We start from the raw sequence: 15,950 nt of genomic DNA, 5'->3' as shown, positions 1-15,950 counted from the left end.
ACCGGGGCTGCCCGATGCTGCGCTATGCACAACTTCGCGCAAAGGCGCACTAAAGCGGGCTTTATAACAGGGGGTTAGAAAGAGTTAGGAAATGGCCCAAAACGGCCAATAAGCTACAAGTTACTGGGCTGGAACCACTCCTTAAGAGACAGATTGGCTGCTCAGAGCTCCCCACTCCCACTGGTGAACAAAGAAGCTTCTTCCTATCCAAACAAGGATATGGACAACACAGGAACTATGACACAGCCCAGAGATCAGCAAAATTTGAAGACTGGACTATTCTAGTTCAGTAAAGGTGGGAAATAAGGATATATATTTTTTTTTTCAGAGAAACAGAAAATAGATGCAGTGGCAACAGTAAATGCTTTAAATCGGCTAGCACACTTGAGTGTGTAGCCTACCAGTTAAATTAAGCAAAAACAAACTTTTCAAAGTGCAAAAAGTACAGAAAACAAACAGTAATGCAGTAAATCAATTCTGCAGATCTTATTTAGTTATAGAAACTCGCTTTTAGGCGAAATAAAGCAGTCGGAGATAAAAAGCCAAAAAAATACTTATGAATCAATGGAAAGTCACTCTTCCACTCACTGCTGCTTGTAGAACTCTGCAGGACACCACGAGGAGCTGTGCTGAGTCGAATACAAGCGCAAAAGTGCACTAAAGCGGGCTTTATAGCAGGGGGTTAGAAAGACCTAGGAAATGGCCCAAAACGGCCAATAAGCTACAAGTTACTGGGCTGGAACCACTCCTTAAGGGACAGATAGGCTGCTCAGAGCTCCCCACTCCCACTGGTGAACAAAGACGCTTCCTCCTATCCAAACAAGGATATGGACATCCCAGGAACTATGACACAGCCCAGAGATCAGCAAAATCTGAAGACTGGACTATTCCCTTCGCATTGACTTCCCTTACAATGGAGTAGGGTCCCGATCTACATAAGACAGAGACCCTCACTATCACTCTTCAAGAGGAACCTTGATGAGTGGATGGGTAACAGAAAGTTCACACCGGGGATCACACCAACAGCACTACTAGATAGGGGCCAAGGATACTAGCTGCTAGTACAAGGGTCTAGGGAACTACTAAAGGGGCGGTGAATACCGCACAATGTGGCTGGGCTAATATATGCCTTCGGGCAGATAGCCCAGTACCAACCTATGAACCTATACCGTTGGTCACTAGTTCTGCACATGCTTAGGTCCTAACTTTTAGGCTATGTACGTACCTGTAAAAGGCCTTATAGTTATCCTTTGCTATGCTTGCTAAGTTTTTCTCAAAAAAAGTCCTTAGGGGATTTGACAAGTTGTCTTATTTGCCTGTTGAGGCTAAAGACAGTAGAAATAATTTATTAATTATAAATTATTTTGTACAATATATCAAGGCTACCATAAAACAAGATGGACAGTAACATATGCCAGTACAAAGATAATTAATACTCTGCATTACTATTTCAAATATATGGAAGTTCTTCATATCAAGCTTACGGTTATCAGTAACATCAGATTTTTTTAGCTTCCCCAGTGTGAAAACTGGTTTTACATGATAGTTACTGTTGATATAACAAGCTGACCTCAAGTGCAAAAATGGGAAAAAGGGTATGAAGGGAGGGGTTCTCCCCTCCTCAACGTATTCCAAAGGAGACTGCACCACGCTTTACATGTTTTCACTAGTACTGTTTCACAATTTATAAATGCCAAGTTTCAAGCATATCACCTCAAGTTCCGACTACCTACAAAGTAATGGTTAAATAAGAAGAACCGTAAACACTTGTGAAGAAATAATTAACAGTATCAGGGCAGTGACAAGTCTATTACTAATAAGACAGAACTGGCAACTTAACTCTAAGTACGCTTTGGATTTCAAGTGGTAGACTTCATACTTTTTGAACAAACTGTTTTATCCCTGCTCGTGGTTCCAGTCACTTTTTTGTTTTATCACTTATGAAGAAACAGCTCGCCTGCATCTGACAGCTGTTTGACCATTTTTCAAGGCAGAAATTTTCCCCTGCAGGAGAAAATATTTCCCCATCTCATCACTGAGAACTAAAAAGCTACTTCGTAGTCGTGACAGGAGCCAGAATATAGGGCTAGTGCCATACCTCTCAACCCACTCCGCAGAGCATGAAATCTGGATCAAGTCAAACATAACGGGAAAATGCCTAGAAATACTGATAAACTTTAAATATTACCCTTACAAACTTAGAAACTTCACAGATTAACATGTTTTGCATTAGCATGCATTTTTGAAGTATACGGAGTCTGAAACTCAAACATCCGTCCTTATTTAGTGACTTCAATCCTCAATGATTTGCCAGAAAAACACAAATGTCATGTAAAACAGAGCAAAAATGTCAGGCAAAAATCTGCACAGCTGAAAGGTATGACCAGTGCACGTCACTTGGTGTAAAAAAAACGAAGAAAGATAAACGTTTTACAAAACGCACCACCTGTACAAACACCAAAATACTAAAAAAAATGTACATATTGCTGGTTATTTTTTATTTTCTGTTGTGACTATACCCCTTCCCACTACCACCTGCTGTCTCGTTGAGAACGTCTGGACGCCTTAGTCACGTGACATAATGATGTCAATACGTACATCGTCTCATAGGAACTATCCGCTAGCAAAATGATCTTCAATATGTTATGTACTGTTTAGTAATGAGTTTGGGGTGGTTTTATCTTGCTGGTGTGAAAGCCCTTGTATTTGTTTTGCAGAGACAGATCATAAATTATTACAGTAAGTGTTTTGTGGGTGATTAATAAAATTGTAGGTAGATACATAAAACATTTTTGTTAGCTTTAAAACAGGCCTTATGTATTAGGCAGAGTTGTTAGATATATGTTTTTAACAGTTTTATGCAAATATTTATTGCTTGGCATTATTTTTGTCTAGTAGCACTGAACTCCGATGCAGCTTAGAAGGGCCGAGAGAGGAAAATATGTTTTCTGAGGATTTCTATTTGCTTGCCCAAGCCAGGTTTGATACCAAATGGCTGAAGACCGACTTACAGGTAAGAGGATTTAAAAGGGGGTGCTGTAATGATGACTGGTAGAATGGTTGTTGGATTTTGGAGGTTTATATAATCTATATACTGGAATACAACGTTTTCTTGATTGGTCGTTACACTTGATGTTTTAAACTGTGGACATGTTCAAATGTTAGGATGAAACAGCGTGTTTCTTTATACAAAGGTTAATATTGAATTGTACAAATATCTCGTCGTTTTGAATTGCCCTTACTGTATTTAAGAGATGTTGCACTATTCACGATTTAAGAAAAAGAATGTGATTGTTGTTGGCCACTAGCTAGCAGTTATGCTGGTAGAGTAATGGCTTGGGGCTGTAAAAATCTTTGATTTGATACTTAACAGACAATTAATTGTCTTTTGTGTACAAGATCTCAGAAGCTAACTTTGCCTGGATACACCCTTGCAACATACTCATTGTACTGAGATGAGTACGTTTTTTTTCCTCAGATGCTTCTTAGAAATATTGTTTTTATACAATACAGAGCTTTTAAAATTGTCTATATTAAATGATTGCTACATATAGCCATATTTAACATGATCATAAAGAATAATCTGAAAAGCATTATTTTGTGGTTAAATGAGCAGTGCTAAAACTGTACTTAATAAATATATCCATAAAATGTGTGTGTATTATTTGTATATAAAGCAGTATTTAGAAATAATTAACCATTTTTAAATGTTAAGTGTATATGGTGAGGAAAAGTATTTGGTTTGACTGTAAAATGGATATTCTTGGCTGCACCCTCTCTCTTTTTTAACATTTGTTGTCCTGGAGTAAAGCACTGGTCTTTGTTCAAACATAGCAAATTATCACTCTTGATTTATATTGTGGGTAAATGCATGCAGAAGCCAGGTTTAGTTTGGAAATTCTGAGCTAGAAACAGAAAATCCAAAAGTGCTAATACAAAAGCCTTGGAAGTTATAAATGTCTTTTCATTTCTTGATAATTGTTATAACACTTAGTGATTATATGTATGTGTGTTCTAAATCTGACTAACAACTTCACTAATACATGTCTTGCTACCCAACCTGCTGTTTAGCCAAGTATTTATGCCTCATAGCATTTGAATGTCTAAGTATTGTGAATTATGAAATCTGATTGTGTTCTATGTTCACGTTTTCCGATACATCTCTGCCAATCAGATGTAAGTCTGTACATTGTGTATACTGATATCTGCCTGTATTCTTTGTCTATATTTTTCTAAACATGCCTGCCTCAGTTCATCACTCGGTGATGTATGTATTGTCTCTTGGTATGTGGAGCTTTTCTCCCCGGGCCTCCACTGAAAATAGACATATATCCAGTCGGACTATCCTGGTCAACAAATGTAAATAAAAATGTACTCTGAGGGAGTAATGAAAGAAAAGTGTGTGTCTATGAGAGAAGCTGATTCTTTTAAAATGTCTTCTTCCTTTTAGTGATTCTGTGTAAAATGTTTTATCAGTTCAAAATTCTGAAGCAAAGACGCTTACTTTTAAAAGGGTGTTCACTTCTTGTGGTGCCCACACTTTTCACATTGGTGTGGATGGAGTCTGATACATGCTTGGCTAGTTTATTGTGTTTTCACTGCTTGCTTTCATAGATAATTAAGCATAACAAGCTCTGGGAAGTAGGCTGGACAATTTATTAAGACTAGTAGCCTGTTTTCTCCTGTGACATGCCATGCATGAATCACAGAAATAGTTATTTTACTGTGCTTATTAGAAATCCTAAGAGAGAAGGAGGGTTTTAGTGAAAGTTGTTGGAGTTTGTTTGCACTGGTGGTATGGGATAGGCAGCTACTTGAAATTTTATGTTTTTCAGCTTTACCAAACAAAGGTGAGGCGGGGAAGAGAAGAATTTGCAATTTTGCATTGTCAATTTTTATGAAGATGAGGTCAGTCAGTAGTGTCCTGGAAATGTAATGAGATTGTGCCATCTCTATGCTGCATAATATTTTCTAGCATCAAGAAAAAGCAAAATTGCATCTTTTTCCAAGACAGTAGTTTGTGATGTGTTTAGGTATGCCTGGTGGTATAGTTAATTTCTGGCTAGTGTAATATAATGTACTTGCATTGTGTGATGTCAAATGGGTCATTGCTTTTAATAAGTAGCTTAACATGTTTATTTGAGATGACTGTCCCAGCTCAGTGGTTGATATGACTTTTTTTTTTTTTGGTATAGCTGCTAACCATACCACCATGTACAGTGATGGTAAATTCCATATCCTGTACAGTGTATATTCTGTTCTTGCATTTGTACATCTACTGCAGTATGTACTGTAAGTGAAGTTGTACTTATTTTGCCTTTCTTTGTGCTCTACTGTAATTTAATTTGTGTCCCTTTGATGTATGTGTCATGGTAGTGTTTGAAGAGAGTCCTGTACCAGACTACTCATCCTGTTAAAATTAAATTGACTAAACAGCACTGAGGCTGTTGTACTATTGCAATATAGCAAGTATTGCTGCTGCGTTTAGTTTTACAACTTTCCATTAATTAAATAATTTGATTAGGTCTTGCGTAGGTCATCTTGAGTGAGGTTTGTACGGCAGTATTGTGTTGCTGGTTGTCTTTCAGCCTTGGACCACATGCTTAGTAGTTTAGGCAAATGCATATAGTTGAAATTGACCACCTTTACACATGTTAACTATATTAAACAAAGGTTAGACGTTAATGCTATAACTGGCAATTTTAATTTGAAATGGGAAAAGTGGCAGTGGGTAATTATAAGACACCGTGGTTTTGTGTTGTTAAGAAGGAAGGTGTGATGTATGTAATATATATTGTGGTGTGTTTTTTTTCTTACAAAAATGTTTCCTGTTTTAAATGAGAGATTTGATGGCTGACTGAAGTTCAAACAATAGGGTTGGGGATTGTTAAACAGTTGACAAGAAACAGCCTTCCTTATGGAGGTGTTTTAAGGTCGGTTTTATGATATCTACTGCAGGTATGATATTTTTATTTAAAAATCCAAGTGAATGTAATATCCCCATATGTGTGTTTTTTTTTGTGTTATTTTGGTACTAAATTTCTCTGATTTATTGTGAAGAGCTGCAGTGCAAAAATTACACATTTTTCTTGTTCATTCTTTTTGTTTGTTCTGCAGAGTAGCCGTGCAAACCTAGCAAACACTATGAATACCCAAGCAAGTGGTTTAGTTAATTTAGTTCTAATTTCTGTTTATAATTTTGTTCTGGGTTAGTTCTCATGAACTTTTTGTTGTGAAGTCTTTAGGTTTTGTTAAGCTAATTTACTGAACAATGGGATAGGTTAGTATGCTGATCAGTAAAAATGCTAATACTTGTATTCAAGAGGCTAATTCTAATTAAATGGTAAGAGGTGAATTGAGCAAGTGAGTTATTACAAGGTGTAGGTGCACTATTAGATACTGACTTTACTTTCCAAGACTGTTCTTGCAGAAATCAGTTAAAGGAACCTGTCCAAGGTGGATATTCTGCTACCCTGAATCCCTTTAATATTATTGAAGATGTTAAATTGTAATGTTGGAGAAATGAGAAAATGGTTCATTACATTTTAGTGGAAATGCTCAAGTTGGTTTACTAACTTTCAATGTCATTAGAGCTTGTTTTCCTTAATTTTTTCCCCATTGGGAAGCTGTTAATGATTTTACCCTATTTCAGATGCCCAAGTAGAACGTTGTAAAGGGAACAAACGTCTTCATAAAAAACAAGACTTTCATGCAGTTAATACTTTTAGAAAATGAGAGGTGTGTGTGTGTGTGTGTGTGTGTGTGTGTGTTAACAGGTGTTGAGGTGCTATTGTTTTGTTAATAGAAGTTGGCTTATGTGAAACTGATCAGCTGATGTCTGCAGTGATTTCTCAAACAAGAATTCCTTTTTTGAAATAGAACCTACAGTTAAAACCATTTTTAGTAAAAGCAGTTGATCAGTACATATTATGTTAAATGTAGCCCTCCTCTCTGAAACAGATTATGGAGGTTTTAATTATTGGTTATTTTGCATTATGAAGTTTAGGAAACTTTCAAGTATGGGGCGAGTAGCAGTCTGGGTATGTATTGAATACATGAAAGAAATCAAAGTAAAAATCAATGGGAATCAAAATAGAATTGCCATGAATTTTGCAAAAGTAAGAGATTCAAAGTATGTTCATTGGATATAACTCCACCTCAAGGTTTTATCCCCCCCCCCTAAAAACATTGCTTCAGGAAGTGTATTTAATAGCAGGACTAAACATTTGGGCTTTATAGTTTCAGCCATACTTTTATTTGGGGGGAAATAAGATGGCAAAAGCTAAATTCTTTGCAAAAGATATGTATTCTCCTAATCTTGTTGGAAACAGTTTTTACATCTTTTGACGTATGTCAAAAAAATGAGTGAATTTTTTTTCTTTTTTAAAGAGCATACACCATTAAGGCTGGCATGAATAATTAATGTGCGTTAGCATGGTGGTGCAGCGGTTAGCGTTGCTGCCTCACAGCAAGAGGTTCTCCGGTTCGATCATTGGCTGGGGTGCCTTCTGTGTGGAGTCTGCATGACCTCCCTGTGGTTGCGTGGGTTTCCTCCGGGTGCTCCGGTTTTCTTCCACATCCCAAAGACATGCTGTAGGTGGATGGGACACTCTCAATTGGCCCTAGGCATGAGTGCGTGCATGTGTGTGTGCCTTCTGTGGAAGGTTGGGCGCCGGGCTGGCAACTCGACACCGTAAAACTCCACTGCCAATCCTGAGCGGACAGGTGATCCGCGGTGGTGACCCCTAACCGGAATAAAACGGAAAAAGCCGAAAGTATAATTGACATGGAATGGCATATCTAGTAAAATGTAATGAACTGATAAGTTTGCAAAAATTGGGAAGGCTGACTTTATGGCTATTAAACAGTTACATTGCTGAGCTATCACACTTCCCTTAAAATTAGGAAGTCAAAATGGGGGGGGGGGTATGTGAAAGATATTCTTGGATTCATGCTTATTTATGATTATTTTGAGATGTTGAGTATGTTAGTCATGTTTTGAAAAAGTAATGTACTAGACTTCTGTAGGAGTCCCGTTTTAACCCAGGAGTCCTTTAAAATAACCCATGCACAGTTTGGGAGATTTTAAAATCTCCTGTCAAATTAATATTGGGAACTTGGATGATTTGCTGTGGTACTTCTATTTTTAGATGCCATGATCACCAATGGCTATAATCAAAGTGCCTGCTGCTCTGCATGAGGCTTCAATAATTTTGAGTGTTACTCTTTCTCATCAGAGAGAAGGGTTCTGAATAATTCCGTTAGTCCTGTGTTTGGAAATTCAACTTGCCTATATATTTCAAATAAGATTATCATTTCATGTAAAACATAGTCTAGTCAGGATAAAGTCAGAGGTGTTACAAGGCAGATTGTGACTGAATTGTAGAGAGCTTCAGCGTCAGTTTTGATACAAAATCAGTTGAGAACAGGCAAAATTCTTCGTGTAAATAATGCGTAATGTTAAGTGTTTTTAGTATGTTGGCTACGGATAAACCTTTTTGGTGGAATAAACATTTTGTCAAGAACAAAACCAAGAAGAAACTTCTTTGGAAAAATATAAAGTATGTTGTACCCTGGAGCTGAAGGCTAGATTTAATAAGCTATAACTAATGCAGCATGCCTAGTGCAATCAAAATATAAAAAAAAAAAAAAAAAAAAAAATTATATATTACTGAAAAAAAAATGTGTACTAGATCCGATAGAGCTCTTGGATTTTTTGGGGGAGAAGACTAGGAATGCAGATTACACATTTTTGAAATCTTTTTCAGAATTGTTTGCACTTGGGCTTTGTGCCCTAAGTTTGGAAGCGTGTAGTAGCTGTGCCTGCCTTTTTAAAAGGAGGAAATAATACTGATGCAACAATTTGTATGTGTGATTTTGTAAATATTTTGAAATGTGCATAATAAAACTGACCTGAACCAACATGGCTTTGTAGCTGCATTCATGAGTAACCACCTGTCTTCTTTGCACTTCAGTTATACATCTACAGGGTATGACTGTTTCTGCAGATGCTCTCTCTCTAGTTAAGGGTTTTGACAACGTACTGCATTCTTGTTGAAATTAAAGCATGAAATGTAAATCCATTTGCAATCTGCTGGATAATGTTGTGTAATCTCAGTTTCTATGAGGATCGGAAATTTTATTTTTTCTTGTCTTGTCTCTCAATCTGTGGCACAAGGCATGGTCCTAGAAACTTAATATTTACCTATGCCAGTGTAACGTCCTGTAGTGAGTTTGCAGATAACACAGAATTTGCTCTAACACAGAAGACCAATAAAATAATTTCAATTTGGAAGTGTGATGTGTTGCACTGTGGGTGCCCCAGAAGGGATTCTCCCTGTGCCTTGGGTGGCAAAATTTAATATAGTCAGAGAAGCAGCATAAAAACTGGGATATTTTAGTGCCTAATAAGTTGTCTTTTAGTGATCACACCTTTTATAGTGAAACAACTGTTCAGTGTGCCTGATGTACCATATCTTCATTACAGTTCCCTTTAAAGCTCATGAGCGGTTAATGTAGTGATTATGCTTGCAATTTTATCCTTTCAAGGATCCAGCATATTTTTAGTGGGAGTCTCTGCTTATTGTGTTTACCGACCTATCTTAAGATAACTTGAAGTTGAACTTGTGTTCTGTGAATTAAAGGCTTCTGAGGGGAGATCTTGTGTAAGCAATTAGGGCAACATATATCTGTACAATAAATGTCATTTGTTATGTAAGTACTAGAAATAACTTATTGATACAAGTTGATACGGTACGCTCTGGATTAAAAAGGTTTCATGTCAAAGTAATGTAAGCCTGGCTTCCCATAGACATGAGAGAAGCATTTACCCTAATACAGTTTAAAACTAGGTTGCATGCTTTTATAGGTAAAATCCAGGTCGAAACCATTGGATGCCAGAAACTGATTCCTACACATTTTACAGAGTTCATAACATCTACCTTTTGAACCATTTCATGGGTGAAGATGGGTTTACCTAGCAGTGAGACATCTGAGGTAAACGCAGTCAAAGTGGCTGCAGTTGGTGGGTACGTCTGTGTGTATGGGGAAGGGTGTATTGGGTTGCAGTGCATGCATTTAATAGCTATGTAATGTAGTAGGGTCTATTATATGAATAAGTCCATATAATCGAACGCTCTAATGAGCGAAAATCCCGGAAATCGAGATGCGTGCTCTGGGATCGCAGTACAGTGAAGATTGGAGTATTTGCCTTTTCCTCACTGTAGTGCGATCTCTGAGTTGTAATATATATTTAGCTGGGTGGGGGTGCACCCCCCCCCCACAATATCGTTTTCGATTTCCTCTCATTAGAGTGTTCGATTTATATGAACTTTCATTCATATAATATAGACCCATGTAGTACTGTGGTTGCTTGTTTGTTCAAATGGTTATAGGCAAGCTTAGGTGTACAAAGTGGTTATAAATGGTAGGCCGTGTGTGCGTGTGCTTGCATGTTTGAGCATGGAAAGATATTAACTGCACTGTGTGCATGGCAACACTATTGTACAGCATTGTGGCTACAACTGTTAGGCATTTGTAATTACATTCAAATATCTGAGGTGAACAAAAGATTGCTGCAATTGGTGGGGTGTTGTAATAGGTTGCAGTATCAACATTCAGTTACCATGAGTTGAAATATTATTGTGGTTATTCACATTTAAAGATCTGAGGCCTACAGTCAAAGTAGGCATACCTCTGTGTGTGAGATTATATAATGTCTGCATCTGAAAGCAGTAATCTGAAATACCTTGCTGTGTCTGTTAGGTGTTCATTTATTCATCGGACATCTGAGGTGTACACAGTTGGTGAATTTTTAGAAGTGCGCATTTATGTGTGTGCCTGCAAAGATGAGTATTGAGTTGTGCTGTATACATCTGCCAACAGTGAGCTAAAATGTTTTGGTGTGGCTGTTTGTTTATTGTTGGGCATGTGTGTATAGTGGGCTGCAGTATATGCATCAATTACAGCTGAACTGAAATACGATACTTGGGGTATTGCATGTTTGTTCATTGGCTGTCAGTTCTGCATCTGAGGTGTATGCCACTGAGGTGACTGTGTAATGGATTGCACTGTATGCTTCTAATGGCAACCATCTGAAATACCTAACTCCAGCGATTTTATTTATTCAACATTTTGTTCTGTTGTTCATTATCACTGCATTGATATTTTCCTTTTTTTGTTCTTCTGTGCAGTTTGCGATATGTTAGTCTCTCTTACAAAAAAAAAAAAAAAATTTTTGTTGCAGCTCCACTGCATTTAGGTTATGAAGTACAGAACTGCCAGGTTTCAATTACAGCCCCCACAACCCCTTTCTGTGTGTAAATTAACATTGGGGATTGTGTATCTCAAAGGCAGTGAAACGGATGTTAGAAATTAAATATTCCAGTTGTGGGTTGTTGCTGTACCATACGTTGTATTTCTAAATGTTCCTCTCCACCAGTAATGTGTTGCACACAGTACACTTTAGCTTGAATATCTTAAGCTCTTGTGGGAGGTATGGCTTTTTATTGTTTGCAGAAAGGTAACCTGCATTACAGTGGTCACTCTGTCCTTTCACTACCCAGTCAGCTACAATATGTTGCTATAGTGAGTATGCCTTTCATTGCATTTGGGGAGGGGAGAATGTGCCACTCAAAATTGTCAGTTTTTTTGCAATGTATTTTTAAGGTGAGTTGTCCCTGACATTGCCCAGTAAGGGTTACCATATCCTGGGGGGGGGGTGAAATGCACACATCTATGTACCTTTTTTGTTACTGTTAGCAAGGTGTACAATCCCATTAGTGGTAGCTATAGCATTAAAGTCTGAAATGTTATCAAGAGGCCAGTTGGCATAATGATTAAGGTCTTTGCCTCGCATGCACAAGGTAGAAGGTTCTGTCCTGACTTACGACTAATGCCTGTATGGAGTTTGCATGTTCTGCCCGTCTCTGTGGGGTTCCTTCCACCTCCCAAAAACATGCCGAGTGTTTCTATCTCACTCAATTAGTGTGCAGTATCCTCAAGTTAGGAGAACACGGATCCTATACTGCATACTCTACTACTAGCCACTTGACCGTAAAAAATATATCCCTAGATTTTTTGGTCGTGTTGACTAATGTTACCAAAGAGAATGGGTATTTGGCTGTGATAAGTGAGATGACGACTGACCCTACTCTGATCTGCTCCAGGGATGGTGGAGTGTATATGTCCCTTTTGGCTGGAGTGTACCTGCATCTGCCATAAAACCCAGTAGTCCTGGGTCAGTAAGCTACTGTCTGGTTAGTAAACTGCTGTCCAGCTGGTGCCCAGTTGTCAACCCTGGGTTATATGGAGTAGCTTCTGTTGAGAAAAGCTGGATATAAAACCAATCAACCTGCCAAAAATGAACTAAGAATTGTTATACTAATGTAGGTTCACTAACAGGATTCAGTTTAGAAATGGATGATGAACATTCTATATATATATCTGGGAGACGATGGAAGGGCAGTGCAGATCTGGTATCTCTACTAAGGAGGAGGACAGGCTAGAAATGGTGTGGGAATTGGGTGAGGAAGAGGCTTCAGAAGGCAGTGAGGGAATTACTGATAGAATTGTGGCATTCCGACTCCAGCCTAATGATAGGGCAGTATCACAACAGCAGGGTCCTGATAGTGAGGAAAAGAGTGCATTCAGACAGCAGTTGCAGGACCTATTCATTTAAAGAAGGACAGCATGACTTTGTTAATGGGGTATATTGAATACAAGGAAAAACGGCTAGGATGAGCCCTAAGGTTAACGGTTACTCCAGACACAAAATATTCACAAAGAGCAAGGTAAAGCCCAGTGATCAAAAACACTAGGCAGGTAGTAGTAAGTAACAAACTTGTTTATTTAGAATACACAAAGCTTTCAGGCCAGTGCCCTTCCTCAGTGTATTACCCACAGAATCTTTATTGCCCCAGACACAGCCTACAATGAGGATGAGGAGGAGCCCATCATAGAATAACTAAAAACAGCACTAAGGAAAATGAAGTCTGGGAAAGCAGTAGTCACAGATGAGGTCACCGTGGATTTAGGTTCATAGGTAGGTACTAGGCTATTGGCCCTAGGGCCTGTAGAAGCCTAGCCAAAAAGGTACCCTGGCTTTCGCCACCCAAGAAAATTATTTTCCTGTGCCCCTGTCGAGCAAAGCCACAGAAGTGATCCCTGGGGTGAATTTCCTATTTCCCATGGCCTTGCAGACCAGGCTCGTCAGGCTAATGGGGTGGTAGTTTCTGGGGTCCATGGTGGATCCCCCTTTGTGGCATGGGATAACCTTTGCTGTGTGCCATTCAGTGGGCACAAAGCCTGAGGTGAGGCTATGATTGAACATGGTGCTTAGGTGGGGTGCCAGTTTATTCTGTAGTTCATGTAAAATGCAGCCTGGTATGTTGTCAGGTCCCATGGATGCTGTGTTCTTGGCTTTGGAGAGTGTAGTTTATACCTGTGCAGCCATGATTACAGGGACTTTGCATTCTTCTGGCGTAGAGATGGGCCCTTCAGGGGGTGAGAAGGGGGTAACTGAACCTATCTGCCAGGATGTTGGCAATATCAGTTGGTTCTGTATATTTAGTGCCATTGTGCTGCAACTCAGAGCAGATCTGAGTGTTGCCATTGAGATTCTTGACATAGCTATAGAATGCTTTGTGGTCGTGTCTAGTAACGGTGGCGATCTTGTTTTTGTAACTAGCTTTGGAGGATTTTATGGGGGATCTTAGGTTCTTACTGAGGCTGAACAGGGAGTTCCTCCAATCATGGGATTTTGCACTTTTTTGCAGCAGTTTCTTACTTGTGTTACAGAGTTTGTTTATGGCAGGGGACCACCAGATTGGCTTCGTTATTTTGGAGGATAGCATCTTGGTTCTATTAGGGATAGCACAATCCATGCACTCGTGTAAGTGCTTATAAAGTGCATTTGTGTAGGATTCATCAGTCGTACCTCTTTTCCATCTGCATGGGTGTCGTGAAGTTTGCCACTTCTGTCTTGAAATGTGAAGTTGGCTTTGGAGAATTTTTTTACGGTGGTTGAAATTTTTTACGGTGGTTTATGATAAAGATGTTGCGTGAGAGAGGGAGAGATGGATTTAGTTAGTATTCGTAGCAGTGTGGGGAGTAAGACATATCCCAGATGATTGGAGAATAAGCATAATTGTTCAGGAGTGAAGGAAACCTTCACAACTGTGGGCAGTATAGAGGTATCGGACTCTATTACATTGCATGGAGGTTCTGAGGAGGGTGATTAGATAAATGGATATGCACAGTAGATTAAGGTAGGATGGGAGATGAATAGTTTGGATTCCGATCAGGATGCAGCACAACTGTTCTGATGTTTGCAGTGAGACAGATAGTTGAGAAGAACCTAGTGATGAGGACAGAGTCCAACTGGGTATTCTTAGACTTTTTGAGAGCTTTCTTGGGAACTTGTCATAAGCTAACTTGAAGTCCTGCAGTGGTTTGAGATACTAGAAACATTGGTAGAATTCATGCAAGCTATGTACAAGGACCTAATGACTCGAGTACGGACAGTGTTCTGTCTCACAGAGGGTTTCCCAGTGGGAGTAGGTGAACATCGGGGTTCTGAGCCCATTGTTCATATTTGTGAAGGACAGCATTAGCAAACAGTTCAGCAGGGACAGATCGACAAAGTTGCTGTATGCAGACAATATGGCTTTACAGGCAGTATCTGAGCAAGAACTTTGCCCAAAGATAGGGGAATGTAATGCAAAACTGAAGGGACACAGGATGAAACTGACTACGGATAAGACAGTTGTAATGGCAGAAAATCAGAAGAAGCAGAGAATTGAGATGGAAGGCAACATAACCTGCTCTGCTAACAAATTCAAGTATCTTGTAGGGATGGTTGAGGAGAAGGGAAGTCTGAGCCTAAATGAGGAGGTCAGGTCTAGAATCGGAGGGGCTGCAGTCAACTGGCATGGTTTGTCAGGGGGTAGTAAATGACAGAAGAATGCCAAAGAAGCTGAAAAGTAAGATGTACAAAACAGTGGTGCAACCACTACTGCTGTATGGCAGTAAAGGCAGAGCAGTTGAGGAAACTAGAGGTGATGGAGATGAAGTAGCTGAGATAGGTGGTTGGATGCGCACTGTGGGACAGATGAAGAAATGTTGGGTGGTTGGATGCGCACTGTGGGACAGATGAAGAAATGACATAAGAGTAGAAGCCAAAGTAGCTAAAATTGTAGGAAAGGTCAAAGAGAACAGATTATGGTGGTTCGGGCATATGTGCAGAGGACAATCTGGTGAAGAAGACTTGGGACAGATGGGAAGAAGGCAAGAGAAGAAGAAAGAATCCAGCAATGAGGTGGATGGATTGTGTGAGAGAAGACCTGCAATGGGCAGGCATGAGTGCTGAAGGTAGGAGAGTGGTATTGAGTAGAGAGAGATGGTAACAGCTGACATAGCTCCCCGACCCCATGTAGAAAATGGCTGCGAGGGGGGGGGGGGATGATTGATGACCAAGTGTACCTTTTGCACTATGTTAGCACGAAGAAAGATGCAGCATGAGATGTACTTTTCATGAATTGTTTTTGCTGTATAGTCTGGAAAATGTAATGGTTTTCCTGTTTTATTACAATGCACTAATGCACCTGCAGCAAAAAATGCCCAGAAGAGCATGCATATATCCTGAGCTATGCAGTATTATGCATGTTACCCATATTTGCAAATTCAGCAACAGTGAGTAATGTGTCTGCATCAGGTGCATGATAATATGAATTGTGTGTTTACAGTGAAAGTGTGAGTTATAGAAGGCATTTTGTGAAAATTTGTGGACAAATTATGTGATTTTTTTTTTTTTCTCATTTGTTTTAATGAGCATTAGTAGACTTGGCAGCAGAAGAATAGACCTGCATCCATATGTGCATAGGATTTTGTCAAGTCGTAATATCAAAGAATGGAGTTTGATAATATGTACACAAAGTGAACTGTACAGCTTT

General features: G+C 39.2%; 1 protein-coding gene across 1 annotated transcript in view; it reads left to right on the top strand.

Annotated features, from left to right (window-relative positions):
• Positions 1–2,588: 2,588 nt before the first annotated feature.
• HERC2 (HECT and RLD domain containing E3 ubiquitin protein ligase 2) overlaps positions 2,589–15,950 on the top strand; it is a gene marked incomplete in the record, with an annotated part of 3,551,743 nt that continues 3,538,381 nt past the window's right edge. The window contains 2 exon segments of the mRNA XM_044072055.1: positions 2,589–2,739; positions 2,896–3,013. Of these exon segments, the coding sequence (XP_043927990.1) occupies positions 2,942–3,013 (72 nt within the window).

Source organism: Protopterus annectens, chromosome 5.part0, assembly GCF_019279795.1.
Source record: "Protopterus annectens isolate FY-2018-M chromosome 5.part0, PAN1.0, whole genome shotgun sequence".
Taxonomy (NCBI): Eukaryota; Metazoa; Chordata; order Ceratodontiformes; family Protopteridae; genus Protopterus; species Protopterus annectens.
Note: the sequence above shows the minus strand (reverse complement) of the source record. Positions and strands in the feature narration are given on the sequence as shown.